The 27,319-nt window shown below is 43.4% G+C and overlaps 1 protein-coding gene across 1 annotated transcript in view; it reads right to left on the reverse strand.

The window, feature by feature from the left end:
* LOC120997516 (spermatogenesis-associated protein 7 homolog) overlaps positions 1 to 27,319 on the reverse strand; it is a 305,575-nt gene that overhangs the window by 26,581 nt on the left and 251,675 nt on the right. Inside the window, exons 5-8 of the mRNA XM_040427597.1 lie at positions 19,530 to 19,651; positions 12,897 to 13,288; positions 11,720 to 11,753; positions 5,321 to 5,358 (exon numbers count right to left, since the gene is read on the reverse strand). Of these exons, the coding sequence (XP_040283531.1) occupies positions 5,321 to 5,358; positions 11,720 to 11,753; positions 12,897 to 13,288; positions 19,530 to 19,651 (586 nt within the window). The remainder of the gene's footprint in view (positions 1 to 5,320; positions 5,359 to 11,719; positions 11,754 to 12,896; positions 13,289 to 19,529; positions 19,652 to 27,319) is intronic.

Genomic DNA, 27,319 nt, shown 5'->3' on the forward strand with positions numbered 1-27,319 from the left:
GTGAGAATGTTGACGAGCACAAGGCTGGAGATCATTATGTCAGGCTGATTGGGTTAAAAGGGCAGACTTGACATGTTAAAAGGAGGGTGATGCTTGAAATCATTGTTCTTCCATTGTTAACCATGTTGACCTGCAAAGAAACGCGTGCAGCCATCATTGCGTTGCATAAAAATGGCTTCACAGGCAAGGATATTGTGGCTACTAAGATTGCACCTCAAATCAACAATTTATAGGATCATCAAGAACTTCAAGGAAAGAGGTTCAATTCTTGTTAAGAAGGCTTCAGGGCATCCAAGAAAGTCCAGCAAGTGCCAGGATCGTCTCCTAAAGAGAATTCAGCTGCGGGATCGGAGTGCCACCAGTGCAGAGCTTGCTCAGGAATGGCAGCAGGCAGGTGTGAGCGCATATGCACGCACAGTGAGGCGAAGACTTTTGGACGATGGCCTGGTGTCAAGAAGGGCAGCAAAGAAGCCACTTCTCTCCAAAAAAACCATCAGGGACAGATTGATCTTCTGCAGAAAGTATGGTGAATGGACTGCTGAGGACTGGGGCAAAGTCATATTCTCCGATGAAGCCTCTTTCCGATTGTTTGGGGAATCTGGAAAAAGGCTTGTCCGGAGAAGAAAAGGTGAGCGCTACCATCAGTCCTGTGTCATGCCAACAGTAAAGCATCCTGAGACCATTCATGTGTGGGGTTGCTTCTCATCCAAGGGAGTGGGCTCACTCATAATTTTGCCCAAAAACACAGCCATGAATAAAGAATGGTACCAAAACACCCTCCAACAGCAACTTCTTCCAACAATCCAACAACAGTTTGGTGAAGAACAATGCATTTTCCAGCACGATGGAGCACCGTGCCATAAGGCAAAAGTGATAACTAAGTGGCTCGGGGACCAAAACGTTGACATTTTGGGTCCATGGCCTGGAAACTCCCCAGATCTTAATCCCATTGAGAACTTGTGGTCAATCCTCAAGAGGCGGGTGGACAAACAAAAACCCACTAATTCTGACAAACTCCAAGAAGTGATTATGAAAGAATGGGTTGCTATCAGTCAGGAATTGGCCCAGAAGTTGATTGAGAGCATGCCCAGTCGCATTGCAGAGGTCCTGAAAAAGAAGGGCCAACACAGCAAATACTGACTCTTTGCATAAATGTCATGTAATTATCGATAAAAGCCTTTGGAACGTATGAAGTGCGTGTAATTATATTGCACTACATCACAGAAACAACTGAAACAAAGATCTAAAAGCAGTTTAGCAGCAAACTTTGTGAAAACTAATATTTGTGTCATTCTCAAAACTTTTGGCCTCGACTGTACACTGTGACACAACACCCATCCTCTTCACCGGCTTCTCGGGGGCTCGCTACAACTCCATTGCATGGGGTTTATTCAAGGTCGGATCCATGACATTCAAACTACAGTTCCGTGGCAGAATTCTGAGGGTCAGCTTTGGATTTATTCCATGAATTCTGCAGCAAATATTCATCTGATATTTCCACTGTGTATCATTTTTGCCGTGTGCCCGTAGACTATAGATTTTCTGCATGCAAATCCGTGCAACAAATCCATACGTAACATGTGCATGTGACCTAAAGGAATGCACCAGGCAAAACTGAGCAGGGCAAGAAACAAGAAACAAAGAAAAAAAATCATTGTGTAATGCTCCGCCTCAGAGGATCCTCTATTGTGAACAACACAGGATATCAGTTTTTCCTGAGTGTTCTCTAAAAATTGAAGCGACAAATTCATGTCTAGTATGGAACACGTGGCTTAAAAGGAACGCTCCAGGTAAAACTGAGCAGGGCATGACACATAAATCCTTGTTTCATGCTCCACCCCCAAGGATCCTCCATTAGAAATAACACTAGATGTAAGTTTTTCCAGAGTGTTTTATTACAATTGAAGGGACTGGTCATAGGCCCCTTAAAAGAGTTAAAGGATGGGGAAGAATTGTACCCCAAAGTACCACTTGGGTGCCTAGAAAAAAAGTACTCTTCCTCTTTCTGGCTAGTCTGATACATGGGTCATCAACCTCCAGCACTCCAGCTGCTGTGAAACTACAACTCCCAGCATGCACACGCTGTCCTCAGAACTCCCATAGAAGTGAATTGAGCATGCTGGGAATTATAGTTTCACAACAGCTGGAGTGCTGGAGGTTGCTGACCCCTGCATGGTGTCCTACGCCTGGTGCTTTCCTATCAGAGATGTCTGCTGGCACTGAACTACACAATTATCCTCCTGTTTTATTATCCTGTTTACTGATGCTGTAATTTTGTGTGATTAATGGAGGCCATTACACGGAAGCGATAATTGAAGGGGTCTAACACATCATTGCACTTCTCCTCTGTAGGCTGCAAATTAATCGCCCTGTGCATAACACTATGCTGCGCTGACATGAGTATTGTTATCATACATGGGGTATTATACTGACTTTATCCTCAAGGCTGCAAAAGTACAACTCCCAGCATGACCTGTGAGCCTGCGGTTGGAGATCACTGAGGAAGGGAGTGGTGTCCTGTATTATGGATAGACAGCGGAATGTTTTGTAGACACTATACTGGCATTTAGGATCGTATGGCGGAATTATATGGCATTGTTATATGGGTTGTGTTATGGCGGTATTACTATTCACTGTAAATCACAGGGCCCCCAGGTTTACCTATAGCCCTCCTCAGACCTTTCAGTCCTTTGATTATGCAGGTTATTACTGCATCCTGCTATTCTGGCCCTCCAGCTCAGCGCTGCTACATCTACAGCGACACCCTAAGGCGCCGGTGTAGAGGATAAGAGTTGTAGTGGCCCTGATGAAGTTTTATGTCATGGTGTGCTTCCTCAGGCCATTGCACCCTGTGGATCGGTGCAGTTTAGTAAGTGCAACATAGAACTTTGAATATGTACAGTAGCAGCAGGCTTCAATTCCTCTCCAGCACCAGCACTAGCAAGGATATTAAGGCAGGTTGGTTGGTGGCAATTCAGCACTTAGGTTATAATGGCCTAGTAGTTGTTTAATGATGGGTGTCTTGGCTGTAATCCCTCACCTAGCAGCGGTGTCTTCAATGCTGATGGTAGCAGTTCACTCTGCTGTCTAGAGTTTCAAGACTTTACTTGAGGACAATTGGAGTAGTTATCTCTGGAGAATTTGTAACAGGAGCAGGAGCTCTGCAGTGTGCTTCCTCTCCTGTCTGAGGTTATGCAGGACCAGTCCACTCCTACCAAGAGGGGTGCAACAGGGTGGTTAACCCTGCTCCTGCCAACCTTTCCTTGCTGATAACTACGGCCCAAAGCAAACTGTAAAACATATCAAACATAACAATATACAATTTGTACTACCCGTCCTTCCACCGGAGCTCTGCTACATCGATGCCCGATTCAGCAGCTCTGCTACATTGGCCGTTAAGCTCAGCTATATTACATCAATCCTCAAGCTCAGCTCTGCTACCGGCGTCACAACTACAGAGGATGCAGGTGAAGCGGCTGCTTTTGGGCCCGAACTCAGAAGGAGCCCACACAGGAGGAGAACTAAAAAAATGTATTGTCTGGGCCCCAGAAACGGACGGAGCAGCTGCCGGGCCTCGTCTGAGAAAGCGATCTTGAGTAGCCACAGGAATTTGGGTTGAATGGAAGGAGGGGGTTGTAATGAAGTTTCTGGGGGGGGGATTGCCCATTCAAAAATTAGCTGTGGGGTCTAGTCATTTCTAGTTACGCCACAGTGTACTACATTAGCCCTTCAGCTCACCTCTGCTACATCAGTCCTTCAGCTCAGCTCTGTTACATTGGCCCTCCATCTCAGCTCTGCTTTATCAGCCATCCAGCTCATCTCTCCTACACTGACCCTCCAGCTAAGCACTACTGCAGCGGCCTACTACCAGGAATCTGGGGGATCCCTTGCCCCTTAAAGGGTATCTACGATTATATGTCCCTCTGTTAAAGCAAGTAGTCGTGACGCCAGTTGCAGTTAAGCAACGAGGACATGGAGTCCCTTTTAACTAGATGGTGTTGGTACCCAGGTGTAGGATTGCCAGAGTGGTGTAGAGTGGCCTACAGCAGTGTCTCTGTAGATGTTATAGGCACGTGTCACGGTGCTCCTACCTGGATTTCCTTGGATCCCAGATGTGGTGCAGTCCGAAGCAAAGGCAAAAAGGGTTGTTGAACTTGGGTGATGAATGCCACTCTGGGGTATTAACTACCACATGGACTTTCCAGTTCAGCTCTGCTATATCAGCCGGGCCCTCCAGCTCAGCTCTGCTATATCGGCCCTCCAGCTATGCTTACCAGTCATCTGATTCTACTACACCTTTCAGTTTAGCATTGCTTTATCCTACAGTTTGATTCCCTCTACTAGTGGTGATTAACTGAATTACAGGTGATAAGACCAAACAGGGCTCGGGGGCCCTTTCTCCAGGGGCCCTATAGCAGCTGCCTGGTCTGCTTCTGTGGTAAGTTCACCATTGTACATTCTTTATCAAGCTTCTTTCTTACAGCCCTGAAGGGTGGATCGGCAGATAGCGGCCATATTGCGTGCCATTTACAGAATACACTAGCGCTTGGTGGTGTGACTCCTGTCATTCTAGGGTACGCGGGGTCTCCTCACTGACCATGTATACCTGCAGGAAATCGTTAGAGCGCAGCGCAGCCACTTTAACACCAGAAAACGTCCATAGAATCAAGAATGAATTCCCTGCCAATGAACTATTTATCTTGTACTGAGCCTGCATTATACCCCAGAGCTGCATTCATAGCACTGCATGCTCTAGAACGTGCCTTTTTCAACACACCTTGCATCCTTTGGAGATTTGCAATCTTTTTTTTACAAAAGGCTTTACATTATTTCGGCTACTATATGGCCCTTGAATAGGCATCTCCTTTTCTACTGGCGTGAAGTCCTACTCTGAACTCCCCCCTGGATTGTTAGTGAGAAGGGTAGTGGGGAATTGGACCAAGGGTCATGGAAAGTGAGTGGAGGGGGATAATAAACACTAGGCACTCCTGTCCTGGGGGGGGGGTTACACTATTCGTTCCATCAAATATGATGCAATGAAGGCTCCTCCCAGAACAAGCTGAGAAGATGGCCTAACATGCATCTTCCATGTAGCTGAACACGTATGGTCATGGTGAAGTCATCTGGGTCCACATCCATGTCTATAGCCAAAATCTATATCTGAAGCCTTATTTCCATGAATCAGGCACCGCTAAGGCAGTTTCTGGGGGTAATCTGATTAGCAGGACGGTCGTGAGTCACCTTAATTCTGTCATATAATGGTGTTAGGAAACCACAAAAACACAAAACCACCTAATGGAAACTCATCATTACTACTCGCCTTGTTCTTTCCACCATATTTCCCTGTTTTTCTGCCCTCTGCAAAAGAAAAATTAATTAAACTTTTTCTTAAAAGATATCAGCCATTTTTATCAATACATTTTTTAAGTCAACCTTTAAGAAAAAAAAAAAATTCTTAAACAAAAATACTTAAAGATAACCTTTCACCACTCCTGACATGCCTGTTTTAATAGTTTCATGCATTCCCCATGTAATAACAATTCTGGAGCATCTATTCTTATGGATCTATGTTGTTCCTCTATTATTTCTTCTAGAAGTTATTAATGAATTGCTAGAAGTCTGCAGTAATGGGACAGAGGGGTGGTAACCAGTTGGGGGCGTGTACCTGCACAGTCTGAAAATGACAGCACTGATTGGATAGAGTGAGTCTGTGCATGTACACACCCCCAAATAGTTACCACCCCTCTGTGCCCTTACTGCAGGCTGCTGGCAATTCATTCATAACTTCTAATAGGAATAATAAAGGAACGGCACAACATAGAGCCATAAGAATAGATGCTACAGAATAGTTATTACATGGGGAATGCATGAAGCTATTAAAACAGACAAGTCAGGAGCGGTGAAAGGTCCTCTTTAAAGGGGTGGAAAATATTCTACAGTTTTTAAACCAGCACCTGTATCTGAATACTTTTGTAATGTAATTAAATTGCATGTAATTAAAAATGTATTATAGCTGCTGTATTATTCAATGAAATCTATCTTTATAGCGCCACCTGCTGTGTGTTCTTTTTCTAATTTCTCTGTCCTCTCACTGACACGAATACACATGCTCAGCTCCTCAGGATAGGTCATCAATATCATATTGGCGGTGGTCCGACACCCAGCAACCCTGCTGATCAGCTGTGTGAGGAAACGGCATGTGCAGTGTGCCGTCTCCCGTCTCTCTTCCTGTCCGCTGCGGCTTTCAGCAGAGCAGGAAGAGAGAAGGGAGAAGACACATGCGCACTGCGCGTGCCGTCTCCTCATAAAGCTGACTGGTGGGGGTGTCGGGTCTGATATTGACACCTATACTGAGGAGCTGTACGGTTGATATAGCAGCCAGGAGTCTTGTAAAAGCTCCCCGGCCTGCACTAGTAATGCAGCTATATGGAGCCCTTTCTGTGGCAGGGCTTAACAGTGACACAGTGACTGTCCTACAGATTAGACCGGCTGACCTATAGAGCAACCCCTGTATGAGCTGTAATGGCGGTCGCGGGGATGGAAGAAGACAAGTCAGGGCCTCACATTTACTTGTGATTTTTTTTATTTTAGAGCAAACGATCCTTCATGAGTATAAATGCTTCCTTTTAGTCAAGCAAGGTCGTTCCGAAAATCTGCGGGAATGAGTCAGAGGTTCAGCATAGGACGTGTCTGCGGGCTGGAAATCCTGGAGTACGGTAATTCAGATGCCAATCTCCACCACTGAGACCTTGATTAATAGACTGCCCATAATCTATAATTAATTATCACATTTGTGTTTCTTACTAATCACCAGCGAAAAGAAGCAAGGTGATACAACCCCGGGGCCTGATAATTAGTTTCTGCTCGCCCTACAATAACTAGAATTTTCTAACAGTAATGAGTTTCAGGAGAAGATAGGATTCCATTTATTTTGTATATTAAAAACTATTTATCGATAATATTTATCTATCTATCTATCTTATATCTATCTACCTAGAAAAACTAAAATAGTGTAAGCAGCATAGCGGTCAAGTAGTTGCAGTGTTGCCAGCGGCTGTAGAAGCGATCCACCATCCAAAAGATGAAAAATTAAAAAATTCCACGGCACTCCCAAAGAAAGTAAATTAAAAATAGTGTTCTTTAATCACCAGACAGCGACATTTCAGTTTTCTTACTGGGACTTGAAAAAAGCCCCAGTAAGGACTCATGCACACGATTGTTTTTTCACTGTCAGTGATTTGGCTTCAGTGGTCCGTGTCCGATTTTGCTTCAGTTGTGTTTCCTTGTGTCTTCCTTTTTTTTTGTCTGACAGGGGAAAAAAAAGGAAGGGTAATGAAAAGTGTAATTTTATTGCACCAAGGTCTTGTAGAAAAAAACAGACGCGGACACGGATGACATACCAGTTGTGCATCCGTTTTTTTTGACGGACCTATTGACTTGAATGGGTCCGTCCTCCGTTTTCCACTGACAAGAATAGGACAGGTTATATTTTTTTTGACGGACTGGAATCACGGATGACGGACACGGAGAAAAAACGGAGGACTATCATTTTTTTTTCACATATCCATAGAAATGAATGGGACCTCCGCTAAACTGTGAAAAATGACGGAACGGACGCGGAGGCACACAACGGTCGTGTGCATGAGGCCTAAGAGGAATGAAACGTTGCCTTCTGGTGATTAACCACCTCCGGACCGCCTAACGCAGATTCGCGTTCCGGAGGTGGCAGCCCTGCGCACAGTCACGCATATATGCGTCATCTCGCGAGACGCGAGATTTCCTGTGAACGCGCGCACACAGGCGCGCGCGTTCACAGGATCGGAAGGTAAGCGAGTGGATCTCCAGCCTGCCAGCGGCGATCGTTCGCTGGCAGGCTGGAGATGTGATTTTTTTAACCCCTAACAGGTATATTAGACGCTGTTTTGATAACAGCGTCTAATATACCTGCTACCTGGTCCTCTGGTGGTCCCCTTTGTTTGGATCGACCACCAGAGGACACAGATAGCTCAGTAATATGTTGCACCAAGCACCACTACACTACACCCCCCCCTGTCACTTATTAACCCCTTATTCACCCTTGATCACCCCTGATCACCCCATATAGACTCCCTGATCACCCCCTGTCATTGATTACCCCCCTGTCATTGATCACCCCCCTGTAAAGCTCCATTCAGATGTCCGCATGATTTTTACGGATCCACTGATAGACTGATCGGATCCGCAAAACGCATACGGACGTCTGAATGGAGCCTTACAGGGGCGTGATCAATGACTGTGGTGATCACCCCATATAGACTCCCTGATCACCCCCCTGTAAAGCTCCATTCAGATGTCCGCATGATTTTTACGGATCCACTGATAGATGGATCGGATCCGCAAAACGCATACGGACGTCTGAATGGAGCCTTACAGGGGCGTGATCAATGACTGTGGTGATCACCCCATATAGACTCCCTGATCACCCCCTGTCATTGATTACCCCCCTGTCATTGATCACCCCCCTGTCATTGATCACCCCTCTGTAAGGCTCCATTCAGACATTTTTTTGTCCCAAGTTAGCGGATTTTTATTTATTTTTCTTACAAAGTCTCATATTCCACTAACTTGTCTCAAAAAATAAAATCTCACATGAACTCACCATACCCCTCACGGAATCCAAATGCGTAAAATTTTTTAGACATTTATATTCTAGACTTCTTCTCACGCTTTAGGGCCCCTAGAATGCCAGGGCAGTATAAATACCCCACATGTGACCCCATTTTGGAAAGAAGACACCCCAAGGTATTCCGTGAGGGGCATATTGAGTCCATGAAAGATTGAAATTTTTGTCCCAAGTTAGCAGAAAGGGAGACTTTGTGAGAAAAAAATAAATAAAATCAATTTCCGCTAACTTGTGCCAAAAAAAAAAAATTTCTATGAACTCGCCATGCCCCTCATTGAATACCTTGGGGTGTCTTCTTTCCAAAATGGGGTCACATGTGGGGTATTTATACTGCCCTGGCATTTTAGGGGCCCTAAAGCGTGAGAAGAAGTCTGGGATCCAAATGTCTAAAAATGCCCTCATAAAAAGGAATGTGGGCCCCTTTGCGCATCTAGGCTGCAAAAAAGTGTCACACATCTGGTATCGCCGTATTCAGGAGAAGTTGGGGAATGTGTTTTGGGGTGTCATTTTACATATACCCATGCTGGGTGAGAGAAATATATTGGCAAAAGACAACTTTTCCCATTTTTTTTATACAAAGTTGGCATTTGACCAAGATATTTATCTCACCCAGCATGGGTATATGTAAAATGACACCCCAAAACACATTCCCCAACTTCTCCTGAGTACGGCAATACCACATGTGTGGCACTTTTTTACAGCCTAGGTGGGCAAAGGGGCCCACATTCCAAAGAGCACCTTTCGGATTTCACAGGTCATTTACCTACTTACCACACATTAGGGCCCCTGGAAAATGCCAGGGCAGTATAACTACCCCACAAGTGACCCCATTTTGGAAAGAAGACACCCCAAGGTATTCCGTGAGGGGCATGGCGAGTTCCTAGAATTTTTTATTTTTTGTCACAAGTTAGTGGAAAATGATGATTTTTTTAAAAAAATTTTTTCCTTACAAAGTCTCATATTCCACTAACTTGTGACAAAAAATAAAAACTTCCATGAACTCACTATGCCCATCAGCGAATACCTTGGGGTGTCTTCTTTCCAAAATGGGGTCACTTGTGGGGTAGTTATACTGCCCTGGCATTCTAGGGGCCCAAATGTGTGGTAAAGAGTTTGAAATCAAATTCTGTAAAAAATGGCCGGTGAAATCCGAAAGGTGCTCTTTGGAATGTGGGCCCCTTTGCCCACCTAGGCTGAAAAAAAGTGTCACACATGTGGTATCTCCGTATTCAGGAGAAGTTGGGGAATGTGTTTTGGGGTGTCATTTTACATATACCCATGCTGGGTGAGAGAAATATCTTGGCAAAAGACAACTTTTCCCATTTTTTTATACAAAGTTGGCATTTGACCAAGATATTTATCTCACCCAGCATGGGTATATGTAAAATGACACCCCAAAACACATTCCCCAACTTCTCCTGAGTACGGCAATACCACATGTGTGGCACTTTTTTACAGCCTAGGTGGGCAAAGGGGCCCACATTCCAAAGAGCACCTTTCGGATTTCACAGGTCATTTACCTACTTACCACACATTAGGGCCCCTGGAAAATGCCAGGGCAGTATAACTACCCCACAAGTGACCCCATTTTGGAAAGAAGACACCCCAAGGTATTCGCTGATGGGCATAGTGAGTTCATAGAACTTTTTATTTTTTGTCACAAGTTAGTGGAATATGAGACTTTGTAAGAAAGAAAAATCAAAAAAAAAAAATCATCATTTTCCGCTAACTTGTGACAAAAAATAAAAAGTTCTATGAACTCACTATGCCCATCAGCGAATACCTTAGGGTGTCTACTTTCCGAAATGGGGTCATTTGTGGGGTGTTTGTACTGTCTGGCCATTATAGAATCTCAGGAAACATGACAGGTGCTCAGAAAGTCAGAGCTGCTTCAAAAAGCGGAAATTCACATTTTTGTACCATAGTTTGTAAACGCTATAACTTTTACCCAAACCATTTTTTTTTTTTACCCAAACATTTTTTTTTTAACAAAGACATGTATAACAATAAATTTAGAGCAAAATTTATATATGGATGTCGTTTTTTTTGCAAAATTTTACAACTGAAAGTGAAAATTGTCATTTTTTTGCAAAAAAATCGTTAAATTTCGATTAATAACAAAAAAAGTAAAAATGTCAGCAGCAAAGAAATACCACCAAATGAAAGCTCTATTAGTGAGAAGAAAAGGAGGTAAAATTCATTTGGGTGGTAAGTTGCATGACCGAGCAATAAACGGTCAAAGTAGTGTAGGTCAGAAGTGTAAAAAGTGGCCTGGTCTTTCAGGGTGTTTAAGCCATAGGGGCTGAGGTGGTTAAAGAACACTACTTTGCGAGTGCCGTGGATTTTTTCTTTATCTATCTATCTCTAGTACTCAGAAACACGCTAGCTGACAAAGTCTCCCTCTCTCCTGATTCTTCTTTACTATGGCTATTAAGCTGGCACCTGAGACTGTAGGTGTCCACTATGTCATGCAGGCTTTCAGATTTGCCTATCCAGCCCAGGGGTGATGGGTGTCTTAACTTGTTATCCCTCACCTTGCAGCAGTGTCTGTAAAGCTGATTGTAGCTGATCACTCTGCTGCCTGGAACGCCGTAACTTTGATGTATTCATCTGACCTTGGACCTTTCTGTCTGTCTGGAGCAGTGTTCCTCACAGTGGAGATGGATTTCTGCCCCTAAGGAGCAGGAGATGATGGACATACTCCCTGTCTCCTCACTAGCCTAGCTAGCTCTCTCCTGACAGGAAATCTGAACAGCCCACTCCTAAGGGGGGGGGGGGGGGGGGAGTGGTTAGCTCTATTCCCAGTGCCTCTCATACAACATCTGCAGGTGTAACAGTACATAACATAAGTAAAACATTGCCATACCATTATAAACCAAACAATTAGAAAATACATTATCTGGGGTATTGCATATCCATCTAATATCTATTTATCTCTCTGTCTTTCCATCTGTCTATTTCCTATCTATCTATCTATCTATCTATCTATCTATCTCTATCTATCACATTACTTTAAGCACATCCATCTCTATAATATTAGTACTGTACTATACTTACTGATTGTGTTGTGTGACTGCACTTTTCCAGTGACCTATGAATTAGTTGTAATTGAAATGAATTAATTGATAGTATATTACAGTTATTCATATTATTAGACAATTCAGTTTATAAAACAATATAGAGTCAGGAGGCAGCAATCAGCTATTATCATATGTGCGTTACCAATGGAAATACATCCGGAATGTAATATTACTGTGGACAGGCAGTAATTAAGGGAATAATTACATTTTATTAGGTTACTAATGACCACACAATTCCTGAATACATTATTAAAGGGCTTTTCCGGGACTTAAATATTGATGACCTACCCAGAAGATCAATATCTGATTGGTGGGGTCTGACTCCTGGCACCACACGATTAGCTATTTAAAGGGGCCACCGAGACTGGATGAGCCCTGCGGCCTCTTCGTAGTGTAGAAGGCACAGCGCCATACATTGAATACTGGCTGTGCTTGGTATTGCAGATCAGTCCCATTCACGTGAATAGGACTGAGCTGCACATGCGCCATGTGACGGACGGACGTGACATCACTGGCTTAGGAAGAGGCTGCAGCATTTTCCGAGAACAATGGTCATTTTTATCAGTTGCTTGTCAGGAACACTGGAAGTCAGACCTTCAAACGGTAGTCACCAAGATGGGAGGTCAAGTAGATGCTTGTAACCTACTTATATGCTCATTGAAGAGTATTTCTTAAAGGGGTTATCCAGGAAATCATAATGATGTCCGAGTTCTGGCACCCCTGTCGATCAGCTGTTGTAAGTAGCCGCTGCCCTCCCTGCAGGTTGCCCACCCTTGTATCATGTGACCAATGTACGGAGACATCACACGGCCTAGGAAGAGGCCGATCTGAGTTGGACCCCAGTCGACCTGATATTGATGACCTATCCTGAGGATAGGTCTTCAATATTATTTCCAGGATAACCCCTTTAAGCCTCATGCACAAGACTGTATTCGTTTTGTGGTTCGCACATCCACAAAATACAGATGATTCATTTCTGCATCCCTATGTCCATTCTGCGAATAGATAGAACATGTCCTGCACTTGCAGACCACGGACCTATTTAAATTAATGGATCTTCAAAAAATGCAGATGCAACACGGACAGTCTCTGTTAGGGTGGTGTGCATGAGGCCTTACACATATTGATATATCTGGGTAATGTCTGAAGGTTACCTCTTGTCTTGAAGGTGGACCTGCCCTGATGATGTTCTTCGTGAACTCTTCTTCCTAGGAGCCGTATAATACTTGTAATTTGACACAAAGGACTTGGAGGGTTTCTTGAGTAACCTTGGCTTGAAAGGCTCGTTGGTGCTCGTGAAGCTTGCAGGGTGTTTGTCCAGGAGATCTCCGCTGTAGGTTTTCTTTAGGGGGTCTTTATAGGGTTTCTTCCTGGGCGGACTTCGATTCGTAAAAGTTCTGACGTTCACATCACAAGGTTCCTTCTCAATATGGCCCATGACTTCTCTGACTGTGACAGCCGGGGAGTAAATCTGAGATCTTGTCTTGTGCACATCTGAAAGTTTTTCCGTTTGATTCACGTGGGGTTTGTGGTGTCCATATCGAACCTGGAAAATGTTAAAGACTATGTACACCTTTGGGGGCAACTTTTTTTAATGATTACATTTTTACTAATTTTGGACTAAAAATCATTTTTTCAATTGGTCTTTATTAAAAAAAATATTCAGCCGTTCTGTCACAAAGAGTTAACTGTTTTTCTAGGTGTGTGTTTATCTCTAAATTACTAAAAGGTCATAAACACGTATTTAAGCCACATTCTTATCGATAAGAACTTAGCTATAATGAGTGTTTATCGGGTCAGAGATCAGAGATAAGGAGCCTGTCAGCTCCCTGCCTGATGGAACAAAGTTAAAGTTCTACTAGAGAAACTCAAGGCTGCACAAAGACATTGGCTCAACATTTTTAATAAAGACCAATTGAAAAACAGATTTTTTAGCTGAAAATTAGTACAATGCAATAATAATTTAAAAAAATGCCCAGAAAGGTGTACATAGCCTTTAATAAGTTTAAATCGTTACATAAGTGGAATTTTATAGCATGGTATGTGTTGCACACACTATTGGACTAATTTCTAGGGTAGGACTATCATATAGTTACATACCTTTTGACTCATTCTCATTCATGCTCACATGACATTACCATCATACAGTGCCCAAATAGTGCTGTCATGCCAGGTATGTATTATACAGCCATACAGTGCCCACTGCCCATGTAAATCTACCAGTGGATAAAAACAAGCCCTACATAAGTGAATGGAGCGGTGGAGAGGGGGCTTGGGGACCCTCTATTCTAAGGGATCAGAGTCCTGTGGATACATAATAAATACCTTTCATGGGATAAACCCTTTAACACAACATAAACACCTTTTTAAAACTTTCTCCTTATTATATACTCAGTACTCATACTCTCCATTGCTCATGAGGCTACCTGATAGGAGACAACCAGTGCTGGCAAATCATACATAAATACTACAACTAGACGGCGCCTACATAAAACGGTCAAACATGTAGAAATAATTCATACAGCTCCGCTATCACAACAAGAAACGAACAGATTTCTCTTACTTATACACACAATGCCATAAAGCCTGCACAACGAAGAAAAACCGGCTCTCCGATTTTCTTTGCTCAAAAGGATTTATTGGTCACTCATGTGACGCGCGTTTCGACACTCACTATATGTAATAGCACAAACAAACAAACTTAAATAGCCCGCCCATGGTCATGTGACGATGACATCACACTGCCAATGGTCATGTGATGATGACATCACGTTGCCGGGGAGACATATCAACAACAGTGTAAATAGACGCCTCTTGTTTAGTCTTCGCAGAGATGACGTCCTAAAGGATAAGTTACAATTGCCCTGCAGAGAGAACAGTGTTGCAAAAAGGGACCTATATTATATACACATCCATGATTCATGGTGTATTATGACAAATGTGCTAATTACTGACAATCGCAACATAGTGCGGCCAGGAGGGAGAGAGGTAAGACATGTAAAAAAAGGAAGGATCTTCCAGGAAGCTATTAATGGCGTAATCCCGATTTAACCCCTTAGGAGCCAATGTCTGTAAATGATGGATCCAAAGAGCTTTGTCATCATCACATGACCATGGGCGGGCTATTTAAGTTTGTTTGTTTGTGCTTTCACATATACTGCTGCTCACTTTCTGTTTGAAAAAACACCTGTGAGTGTCGAAACGCGCGTCACATGAGTGACCAATAAATCCTTTTGAGCAAAGAAAATTGGAGTGCCGGTTTTTCTTCGTTGTGCAGACTTCGGGATTACATCCGCAAGTCCGAGCACCCACCGACTAACGCGCAGTGCTGCCTGACCTTACCATACAATGCCATAAAGCGTCACATGCTGTACTCTCTTCCATGCTCGCGGTGCTGCCCCATGTGACAATACCGCCATACAGTACCTCACTATACACAGGTGCATTCACGTACACCCAATCACTACATAAGTACATGCATACAGACACTACATATAGGCAAAGTCACAAAATACATGCACACAATAAAAACTTATATGCATGCACAGTTGCAAAATAAATGCATGCATTTGCACACTCGGTACATACATGCACACAGTCACAACATAAGTACACAATCTTTACATACATCCACACAGTCAGAGCATGTGTGCATAGGCACACTTGCTACATACATGCACACTGTCACAACATACATGCATGCGCACACCTGGTACATACACGCACATAGTCACAACATAAGTACACACTTTTAACATACATTCACACATGTGCACACTTGCTATATACATGCAGTCACAACATACATATACATACTTGCTACATACATGCACACAGTACACACTCACTACAGGCACACATCATATAGTACTCAGTCTCTACCTGTATTACACACATACTGGCCCGGTACCCTCACTACAGCAGGGCAGGGTTGGTGGCGGTGTCAGCGGGCAGTGTGTGTGCGCTGCACTGGCGCTGTATTGGTCGGTGATCGTCCTGATTGTCTTTGATCATAAATCCATGTTTTATTCCCCTAATTACTGAGCTCATTATTACATTACGCAGTAACACTTCACTCTTCTCCTTTGGTTATTCATCCTGTAATTGAAGTAACCGGATTATCTGAGATCAGATTTACTCTAGATCTTATTATGGTAATGTGGTGTATTATACTGCAGCAATATCGCAGTGTCAGACGTGTGCGGGGTCAGCGCAGGATCTAAATAATGAGCGCGGCCGATAATTACTGTTGTGTCCGCATCCTGATTAGCAATTTGTTTCTTATACAAAACATGTCTATTGGACTGTTCACAAGTTTCCTGAGGACAACCCCCCCCCACCCCCCCATGTATATAGACCGAAAGCCCATTTTTTGTGCCAGCCTCTAATGAGGGCATTGTTATGGGGGCGCTGCGGCTGTCATTAAGTAGATACTACGATTATGCTCACAGGGTCACTATGGTTGTCACTTTTATAGAGGCACTGTGGTTTCCATTATGTAAATACTGTGGTTATGATCACACAATTAAACATACCCTGAATGGTGCAAAGATCTCTCGGCCAACTCCTGACCCAACGCTGTTTCGCCAGTAGACCTGGCTTCTTCTTTGTGCACAGGCAATACTCTCCCCTGAAGAAGCCAGATCTACTGGCGAAACGGCGTTGGGTCAGGAGTTGGCCGAGAGATCTTTGCACCATTCAGGGTATGTTTAATTGTGTTCCTCTGTGTTCCTTCCATCTTAAACCTCAGTCTCCACAATCGCCTCTGCTGCATTGTGTTTGGGGCGTTGCTGCTATGAGACTCTGAGGTTTGCTCTTTCAGCTAGTATTCTTTTTCCCTGTATTTTTTTGCACTGATCTCCCGGCCTCTCCTTGGGTCCTGCTCCTCATCTGTGTGTCCCGCCTTGTGCTGCCTGTTTTATAATACATGTACGTACTGTTTATATATATTTACAATAAAGCTTTTTGGATTTTCATACATACGAAAGTTAGTTTCATTTTTTTGGTGATTATCATTAGGTACTGTAGATACTATAGTTATGATCATAATGGTCACTGTGTTACTGTTATGGGGGCACTGTGGCCATCATTAGGTAGATACTATAGTTATGATCATAATGGTCACTGTGTTACTGTTATGGGGGCACTGTGGCTATCATTAGGTAGGCACTGTGGTTATAATCATGGGGTCATTGCAGCTGTCACTGTTATGGGGCACCGTGGTTGTCATTAGGTAGGCACTGTGGTTAAGATCATGGGCTTACTGTGTTGTCACTGCTATGGGGGCAAGGTGGCTGTCATTAGGAAGATACTGTGGTTATGATCATAATGTCATTGTTTTGGGGGCACTGTGGTTGTCATTGTTAGGGGAGCACTGTGGCATGCAAATCAAAGTTAATGTCTCACTGCAGGACCCATCTCTCAATGGCAGTGGAGTAAATTACTTACCACTCCATCCGACTGGTAAACTGTGATGTCATCGGTCACAATGATGCTGTTAACTGGCACAGCAAAGGGACTAACCTAGAGATAGTGTGGTAGCTGGCATGTTAAAGGGGTTTTCTAGTTTGCATCAACATCCATTAAAACAATCATTTATGAAGGTGTTTGCAATTTTGTAATGTATTTATTTTGCCTTTATTGTTCCTATCTTCCATTCTGGGTTGTGGTCACATGACCATGTCCACGCAGCTCTTTCTTATTTCCTGTGATGTCATGTCCATGGACGGGGCAGTGATAGGGGAGTGTCTATGTAACTAGATGGGTGGGAGGAGCTATAAACTAGCTGGGTGTTAGGGGCAGGGGTAAAGTTGTGGCAGAGGAAGGAGAAGTGCATCATGGGTTTGGTTGGATACAGGAACAGGAAGTTCTACATACAGGATGGAAACAACCAGAGGGATTGGTTTATTTGGTGAAAATGGGTCAGTAAAGTCCAAAATGAACAAGTATGGGGAAGATGTACATGAGGTACACCAGTGGCACCACCCTCATGAGATGCGCTTTCTTCTTTTGTATATACAGAGCTTAAAAACCCATTTAGGAGCTCTGCCTTCTCTTGATCCCCAGTAACCAACAGCCTGTTACCATGGTTTAGGGGCCATGCATGTTCTGACCTTTTGCATTTATGTATTTGAAGAATGTTTTGGGGTTGGTCTTACTTTGTTTGGCCACCTGTATTTCATTGTGTATTTTACCTGATTTTATTACCCGTTACATCATTTATTTAGTTCTTTATACTTTGTAAAGAATACAGCTGACCCTTCATATTTGTATTTCTTAAAGGCCCTCTTTTTGTAATTTATTGCACTTTTTACACTATTTATAAGCCATGTGGGTTTAAATTTTATTCATCCATGCCAATGGAGCTCTCGCTCACCTCCTTCCTGCAGTGACAGCTCAGACTGCCTACCTGTAGGATACTAGTGTTCTGGTCCAATGGGCGCCAAGTCACTGGACCCATCAGGTTCTGATCAAGGGACTTAGTGCTCTATTTAAATCCCCTGCTGGCAATACACCCATGCCAGTTATAGGTTTACTCCCTTGCTGTGCTCCCGTTTCTGTCTGTGCCTATTGGATTGCTTGTTGTTTTGACCTCAGCTTGCCTCTGATCTCCCTCTGTCTAGTAACTCTGTACCATGTTACCCATCTGGTTCTGACTTTGGCTTGGCTATTTTGACTACTCTCCATTCTCTGATTTTGTATCGTATTGTCCTTGCTGTTTTTACCTATTTCTGTACCACTCATCTCTGTGTGGTTGCATCTCTGTGTCTGTCTGGCGCTTAGCAGTACAGGGAACATCGACCAGTTGCAGACTTGCTGCTTAGGGCTTGCACTGCAAGTAGGCAGGGAAAGCAAGCTGGGTTCCAGTGTGTGTGCCTCCATGCCTACTGTGTAGACACTCTCAAAGTCTGGCAATTGGACAAAATGTCTTTGAGTGTGTCATAAAAGGCATGTCTAGCAGACAACAATTAGTCACCAAGAAGTACATTACCCAAAAGTAGCTTCTGAAAGCCTTTATACAGGCTACAGGGGAAGCACTTTTATGCTTTCTTGTGGCAAGACCCATTGTCTAATCAGATCTCACCTATGATCATTTACATGTCTACCTGAGACATAGTTGCATGCCAAGTTTTGTACCACTCCGATATTTCTATCTGGGTGTGAAATTTTTGAGTAATGTAAGGATGTGGCTTAAAACCAAAAAAGACATGCCAGTGGCAGAGAGGAACAATTTTGGACTTGTGGGCCCAAACCATCTCTACGGCTGCAGCTGACTAAAGATAGGGGTGTGAAGGACAAGCCCATGGTAATGCCAATCTAAGGGTACTTTCACACTTGCGGCAGGACGGATCCAACATGCTGTTCACCATGTCGGATCCGTCCTTCCGCTATTTTGCCGTGCCGCTGCATGTCTGACTTTTTAGTCCGGCGGCTTTCGCCGTGCACCGCCGTGCTGGGGACGGAGCGGCGATCCGGCGGCACGGCGAAATAGCGGAAGGACGGATCCGACATGGTGAACAGCATGTCGGATCCGTCCTGCCGCAAGTGTGAAAGTACTCTTAGGGCAGTGGTTTGGCCTTGGACCACACTGCAGTAACTGATGACCCGGAGATATATTGTACACCTTGTATGCCAGTAAGAAGTCCATTACAAGATCGCTATCTCATGTGTGCAGATGACTAGAAGTTTCCTTTGGTGCATATTTCAGTATACAGCATCTCATCTGCTGTCATTATAGCGGTAATGATATCTATCAGTATCCGTGAGGCTAAGGCGCCATTACTAACCGTGTCTTCTTCTGGGAAATTACTCCGCGAATGATAACGAGATGTTGAACAAATCTCCTGAAGTTCTTTATTGAATTTTTCAACAGCTCTGAGCAGGCGTTCTCTGTTCTGCTGATCTCTGTCTGTAGACGAGAGGATGAAAACCAGATTATTATATATAAATGGACTTTATCTCCTGGGGACTTGTGATGAATACACGTGTCTAAGCGCTGCCTATCTCATAGCATTAAAAAAAGCTGTCACTACACTATATGCATACTTTGTAAAGTCAGAGCATTTAAAGGGGTTGTCCCACAAAAAATATTCTACATTTTCTAAACCAGCTCCTGGATCTGAATGCTTCTGTAATTGGATGTAATTAAAAATTCTGTAAAGCCACTGAGTTATTCAATGAAATCTATCTGTATGGCGCCACCCGCTGTTCATTCTTTTCCTTATTTCTCTCTCCCCCTCAGTAACTATTCAGAGGTGGTCGCACATGCTCAGTCCCATCTATCTAATGCCACCAGCTGTATCTACTGTTAAAGCTGTGACAGTTACAGGAAGAAATGTGCAGCAGAAAGGATACGCCCACCCTCTGAGCTGTGATAGGGGGAGAGCTGCAGCAGAAAGGACATGCCCCTGAGCTGCTGCAGTGCCACAGAAGACCACTGCAATGTTGTTGTTTTTTTTCATTTAACTTTCTTTATTAAGATTCCAATATTAACAATGAACTTTATATTTTTAAAAAATATATAAATATTAACATCTTTTTCAACCTAAATATCCCCCCCCCTCCCCTCACTGCAAGGTTTAATTATTGCAAAAATGGTTAATGTCATTTATTGAATGCACTGTGTATCCCGCATGGCTGAATATAGGCAGGCAAATAGTAAATCTGGCAGCTTCTTGGTGTTGTTGCCAGGGTGATGTGCTGCTCACGCCCCTGTCTTTAGTTGGTTTAGAGTTCAGCCTGGCTCTGCCTGTTATTTCCTGCCTGTGTAAAGGAAAGATAATTTTTCTCCAGGAAAAACCCTACTCCTGTGGAGTGGTAAGCTTCCAGAGCCAGGAGCCTAAGGGGTCATTCAGACGTCCTTGCCGTGTTTTGCCGTCTGCAAATTGCGGATCTGCAAAACGTGAATGCCGCGCAGCAAAGATATCCAGAGGCTGTTTAGGACCGGGTGAGTGCATGTGCAGGGACAGTAAAGATAATCTTGGACTTTGTTGTATGTGGAACAGGTTGTAGGTCTAAGGCGCCCACCACATTTTAAGAGACCTGCACACCCGTGGCCAATTTCGTAAGATTGCAAAGTGTGTTTACAGTGAAACTCGGACTACTACTGCCAACATTGCTGCTGCCTATACACAGCCATTGGGAAAAGCAAGCTCTGTGAAATACGTCAGAATTGTGCTTGAAATATGCTTGTACTGCATCACCCATCATCCCCAGTGAAAAGACTGTTCTTTGTTATCACTAAACTGGGCCTGGCCATTGCCTCCACCATCCCTCCGGCCCCTGCATCCATACTGAGCCTCCAAAGAGTCCAGGGAGTGCCCCGAGGGAAGAAAGGGTGCGCCCTTCATTCACTAGACGGTCCAGGGAGAGCCAGGGTGAGGACTGGCATCGTGAACTGCGAGTACTACCACCACCATCATAGCCACTACTACTCCCATTCTCCTCTCAACCTCCCATGCTCGCTCAACTGTGATTGGAAGAGAGCTGCAGCAGAAAGGACACACACCCCTGAGTTGTGATAGAGAGAGAGCTGCAGCAGAAAGGACACGTCCCCTGAGCTGTGATAGGGAGAGAGTTACAGCATAAAAGGCATACCCTGAGCTGTGATATGGAAATCTGCAGCAGGAATGATACTCCCCCTAAGCTGTGACAGGCAGAGCTGCAGCAGGAAGGACATGCCCCCTGACCTGTAATAGAAAGAGAGCTGCAGCAGAGAGGATACACCCCCTGAGATGTGATAGGGAGAGAGCTGCAACAGAATGGACACACACAATGAGAAAGGACACACCTATGATCTGGCAGCTTGAAATAAATCTAGCAGAACTATTGGATCAATTAATAGGGAGAACTATGGGAGGTCTAGCTTTGTTAGAATGAGATTCTCATGTGGTGCTATATGATGTCTGATTTCCATTTTTGTACATTAATTATGGCATAACCCCTTTAAAGGGGTTGTCTAATCATGGACAATGGGGGCATATCGCTAGGATACTGCTGGGACCCGCACCTACAGGGAGTGCAGAATTATTAGGCAAGTTGTATTTTTGAGGATTAATTTTATTATTGAACAACCACCATGTTCTCAATGAACCCAAAAAACTCATTAATATCAAAGCTGAATATTTTTGGAAGTAGTTTTTAGTTTGTTTTTAGTTTTAGCTATTTTAGGGGGATATCTGTGTGCGGAGGTGACTATTACTGTGCATAATTATTAGGCAACTTAACAAAAAACAAATATATACCCATTTCAATTATTAATTTTTACCAGTGAAACCAATATAACATCTCAACATTCACAAATATACATTTCTGACATTCAAAAACAAAAACAAAACAGTGACCAATATAGCCACCTTTCTTTGCAAGGACACTCAAAAGCCTGCCATCCATGGATTCTGTCAGTGTTTTGATCTGTTCACCATCAACATTGCGTGCAGCAGCAACCACAGCCTCCCAGACACTGTTCAGAGAGGTGTACTGTTTTCCCTCCTTGTAAATCTCACATTTGATGATGGACCACAGGTTCTCAATGGGGTTCAGATCAGGTGAACAAGGAGGCCATGTCATTAGATTTTCTTCTTTTATACCCTTTCTTGCCAGCCACGCTGTGGAGTACTTGGACGCGTGTGATGGAGCATTGTCCTGCATGAAAATCATGTTTTTCTTGAAAGATGCAGACTTCTTCCTGTACCACTGCTTGAAGAAGGTGTCTTCCAGAAACTGGCCGTAGGACTGGGAGTTGAGCTTGACTCCATCCTCAACCCGAAAAGGCCCCACAAGCTCATCTTTGATGATACCAACCCAAACCAGTACTCCACCTCCACCTTGCTGGCGTCTGAGTCGGACTGGAGCTCTCTGCCCTTTACCAATCCAGCCACGGGCCCATCCATCTGGCCCATCAAGACTCACTCTCATTTCATCAGTCCATAAAACCTTAGAAAAATCAGTCTTGAGATATTTCTTGGCCCAGTCTTGACGTTTCAGCTTGTGTGTCTTGTTCAGTGGTGGTCGTCTTTCAGCCTTTCTTACCTTGGCCATGTCTCTGAGTATTGCACACCTTGTGCTTTTGGGCACTCCAGTGATGTTGCAGCTCTGAAATATGGCCAAACTGGTGGCAAGTGGCATCTTGGCAGCTGCACGCTTGACTTTTCTCAGTTCATGGGCAGTTATTTTGCGCCTTGGTTTTTCCACACGCTTCTTGCGACCCTGTTGACTATTTTGAATGAAACGCTTGATTGTTCGATGATCACGCTTCAGAAGCTTTGCAATTTTAAGAGTGCTGCATCCCTCTGCAAGATATCTCACTATTTTTGACTTTTCTGAGCCTGTCAAGTCCTTCTTTTGACCCATTTTGCCAAAGGAAAGGAAGTTGCCTAATAATTATGCACACCTGATATAGGGTGTTGATGTCATTAGACCACACCCCTTCTCATTACAGAGATGCACATCACCTAATATGCTTAATTGGTAGTAGGCTTTCGAGCCTATACAGCTTGGAGTAAGACAACATGCATAAAGAGGATGATGTGGTCAAAATACTCATTTGCCTAATAATTCTGCACGCAGTGTATAGCGAATATTTGTAAAATACACATAGACTGCAATTTAGCTAATATAGTGCTGTACATAAAGAGGAAAATTATAAATCAGTAATGAGAATCGTTACTGATTTATAATTTCCCTCTTTATGTAAGATAGTTTATGCTATGCGACAAATAGGCAATTACATATGCGAGTGAATCGGGTCGCATAAGGGCTGTATGCTATTGGGTTGGCTTGGTCGAATAGACGAAGATAGAGAATATAGCGCTATAGTCGCTATATTCTACCAAGCCAATCGTAAGTAACTGTTGGCTTGGTAGAATTGTTGAATGTCGAATATAGCGAATATAGCGCTATATTCTCTATCTTCGTCTATTCGACCAAGCCAACCCAATAGCATACAGCCCTTATGCAACCCGATTTACTCGCATATTTAATTGCTGATTTATCGCATAACAAACTATCTTACATGAAGAGGAAAATTATAAATCAGTAATGAGAATCGTTACCGATTTATAATTTTCCTCTTTATGTAAGATAGTTTATGTTATGTGATAAATCGGCAATTAAATATGCGAGTAAATCGGGTCGCATAAGGGCTGTATGCTATTGGGTTGGCTTGGTCGAATAGATGAAGATAGAGAATACAGCGCTATATTAGACAATTCTACCAAGCCAACCCATTAGTGATAGTAGTAATTTTTACTATCACAAAATATGTGATCCTAAATTACTAGCACTAATTTAGTGATATTAAAGTAAATTACTAATATGACTAATGGGTTCAGATGGAAAAAAAACTAATATTCGTTATAACGAATATATCTTAATATATTCAAAATATTTGTGAATTTACGAAGTTGTAATATTCGTACGAATATTTCGATATTCGAATATTCGCGCTCATCCCTAATAGGCAGCGAGGAGAATGTGTTGCAGTGCCCAGACCTAGCGCCCCTATACCACAATAACAGGCATCCTGGTTATTACTAGGTCAGTCACTGGCTGTGCGGAGTCTGCTGCCACCTGACATACCGCTGACTCTCCTCATGTACATAGGAGCAGTATTATAGTAGTTATATTTAGAGATGAGCAAATTTATCCAAATTTATTCGTGGCGAATCGCATTAAAAAGCAGCTATTTCCTGGCTGCAGAGAGCCTGTATAGTGGCGTAGAACACGGTGCCTTGCAGTAATACGCATAGGGAGTCTGCTGTGGTAGTGAAGCAATACTGTGAATCAGTATGACAAGCACATGACAGGTTCACACTAGCGTTAGGGATTCGGTTCTGGCTTTCCGTTATAACATGGTTATAACGGAATCCATAAGACGGAAGGAGGGATCCGTTCTTCTGCCTAAAGACTTGTATTATGATGGAATGCAAAACGGAAGCCTTTAAAAGGCATTCCGTTTGCTTTCCGTCCTAATAGAAGTCTATAGGAATCCAAACGGATCCGTCTGGGTCCCGTTATGCAAGACGGAAAAAAAAAGTCCTGTCGACATAAAGGGACAGACGGATCTGTTATGCTTTCCAATAGACTTCTATTAGGACAGAAAGCAATCGGAATGCCTTTTAAAGGCTTCAGTTTTGCTTTCTGTCTGAGTATTCCGTTATAACCATGTATAACGGAAAGCCATAACGGAATCCCTAACGCTAGTGTGAACCCACCCTTATTTGGGCAGTTACGGGGGCCAAAACTGACCAACTAACTGAAGTGTGAACTCAGCCTTACAGGTCGATGTTAACGTCAAGAAGAAGCGCAGTCCTTTTACACCCGTCATCAGCTGATTCTACATAGATGTCTACAGAACCTGTTCTATTAAATGCTTATACAAGTAGAGCCCCTCCTGCTGCTACTCTCCCTGTAAAGAGGACTGCAAGAGTACAGCGCAGACTGCTCAATGAGGTGAAGAAGAATCCTAGAGTGTCAGCTAAAGACTTACAAAAGTCTCTGGCATATGCTAACATCCCTGTTAGTGACTCTACGATACGTAAAACACTAAACAAGAATGGATTTCATGGGAGGATACCACAGAGGAAGCCACTGCTGTCCAAAAAAAACATTGCTGCACGTTTACAGTTTGCACAAGAGCACCTGGATGTTCCACAGCAGTACTGGCAAAATATTCTGTGGACAGATGAAACCAAAGTTGAGTTTGGAAGAAACACACAACACTATGTGTGGACAAAAAGAGGCACAGCACACCAACATCAAAACCTCATCCCAACTGTGAAGTATGGTGGTGGGGGCCTCATGGTTTGCGGCTGCTTTGCTGCGTCAGGGCCTGGATGGATTGCTATCATCGGAGGAAAAAAGAATTCCCAAGTTTATCAAGACCTTTTGCAGGAGAACTTAACCCCTTAAGGACTCAGCCCTATTTCACCTTAAGGACTTGGCCATTGTTTGCAAATCTGACCAGTGTCAGTTTAAGTGCTGATAACTTTAAAACGCTTTGACTTATCCAGGCCATTCTGAGAATGTTTTTTCGTCACATTGTGCTTCATGACACTGGTAAAATATAGTAAAAAAAATTCATTTTTATTTATAAAAAAATACCAAATTTACCAAAAATTTGTAAAGAAAATTGCAAATTTCCAAGTTTCAATTTCTCTACTTCTATAATACATAGTAATACCTCAAAAAATTGTTATTACTTTACATTCTCCATATGTCTACTTCATGTTTGGATCAATTTTGGAATGATATTTTATTTTTGGGGGATGTTACAAGGCTTAGAAGTTTAGAAGAAAATCTTGAAATTTTTCAGAAATTTTCAAAAACCCACTTTCTAGGGACCAGTTCAGGTTTGAAGTCACTTTGTGAAGCTTACATAATAGAAACCACCCAAAAATGACCCCATTCTAGAAACTACACCCCTCAAGGTATTCAAAACTGATTTTACAAACTTTGTTAACCCTTTAGGTGTTGCACAAGATTTAATGGAAAATAGAGATACAATTTCAAAATTTCACTTTTGTGGCAGATTTTCCATTTTAAATTTTTTTTTCCAGTTACAAAGCAAGGGTTAACAGCCAAACCAAACTCAATATTTATGGCCCTGATTCTGTAGTTTACAGAAACACCCCATATGTGGTCGTAAACTGCTGTACGGGCACACGGCAGGGCGCAGAAGGAAAGGAATGCCATACGGTTTTTGGAAGGCAGATTTTGATAGACAGTTTTTTTGGACACCATGTCACATTTGAAGCTCCCCTGATGCACCCTTAGAGTAGAAACTCCATAAAAGTGACCCCATTTTAGAAACTACGGGATAGGGTGGAAGTTTTGTTGGTACTAGTTTAGGGTACATATGATTTTTGGTTGCTCTATATTACACTTTTTGTGAGGCAAGATAACAAGAAATAGCTGTTTTGGCACCGTTTTTATTTTTTGTTATTTACATTCATCTGACCGGTTAGATCATGTGGTATTTTTATAGAGCAGGTTGTCACGGACGCGGCGATAGCTAATATGTATACAATTTTTTTATTTATGTACCGTATTTTTCGCTTTATAAGACGCACTTTGGAAAATGGCCGTGCGTCTTATAAAGCGAATACTTCGCTGGCCGCTATGCTGCACAGCGCGGCCAGCGAAGTATCAGTGACAGTGTGGAGGGAGGAGGCGGGGCCCGGCATCTCCGTCGGTCATGCGCCGCTTGCCGCACCTCCTTCCTCATGCGCCGTCTGCTCCAGCTCCCTCTGTCATGCGCCGCCTGCCCCAGCTCCCTCTGTCATGCGCCGCCTGCCTGTTCATTCATAAAGTGAGATAAGCAGGCAGGCGGCGCATGAGGAGGGAGCTGGGGCAGGCGGCGCATGACAGAGGGAGCTGGAGCAGACGGCGCATGAGGAGGGAGGTGCGGCAAGCGGCGCATGACCGATGGAGATGCCGGTCTGCGCTATACTTACGGTACTACAGTAAGAGCCGTACAGAGCATATACTATTAGATATAGATCAGATTGAATGTTTAACAGTTGCGGGGCCCGGTGTATTAGAGTAGAGTCACTGCACCGGGCCCCGCCATGAGTGT

The sequence above is a fragment of the Bufo bufo genome, chromosome 4 (genome assembly GCF_905171765.1).
Source record: "Bufo bufo chromosome 4, aBufBuf1.1, whole genome shotgun sequence".
In the NCBI taxonomy this organism is placed as follows: Eukaryota; Metazoa; Chordata; class Amphibia; order Anura; family Bufonidae; genus Bufo; species Bufo bufo.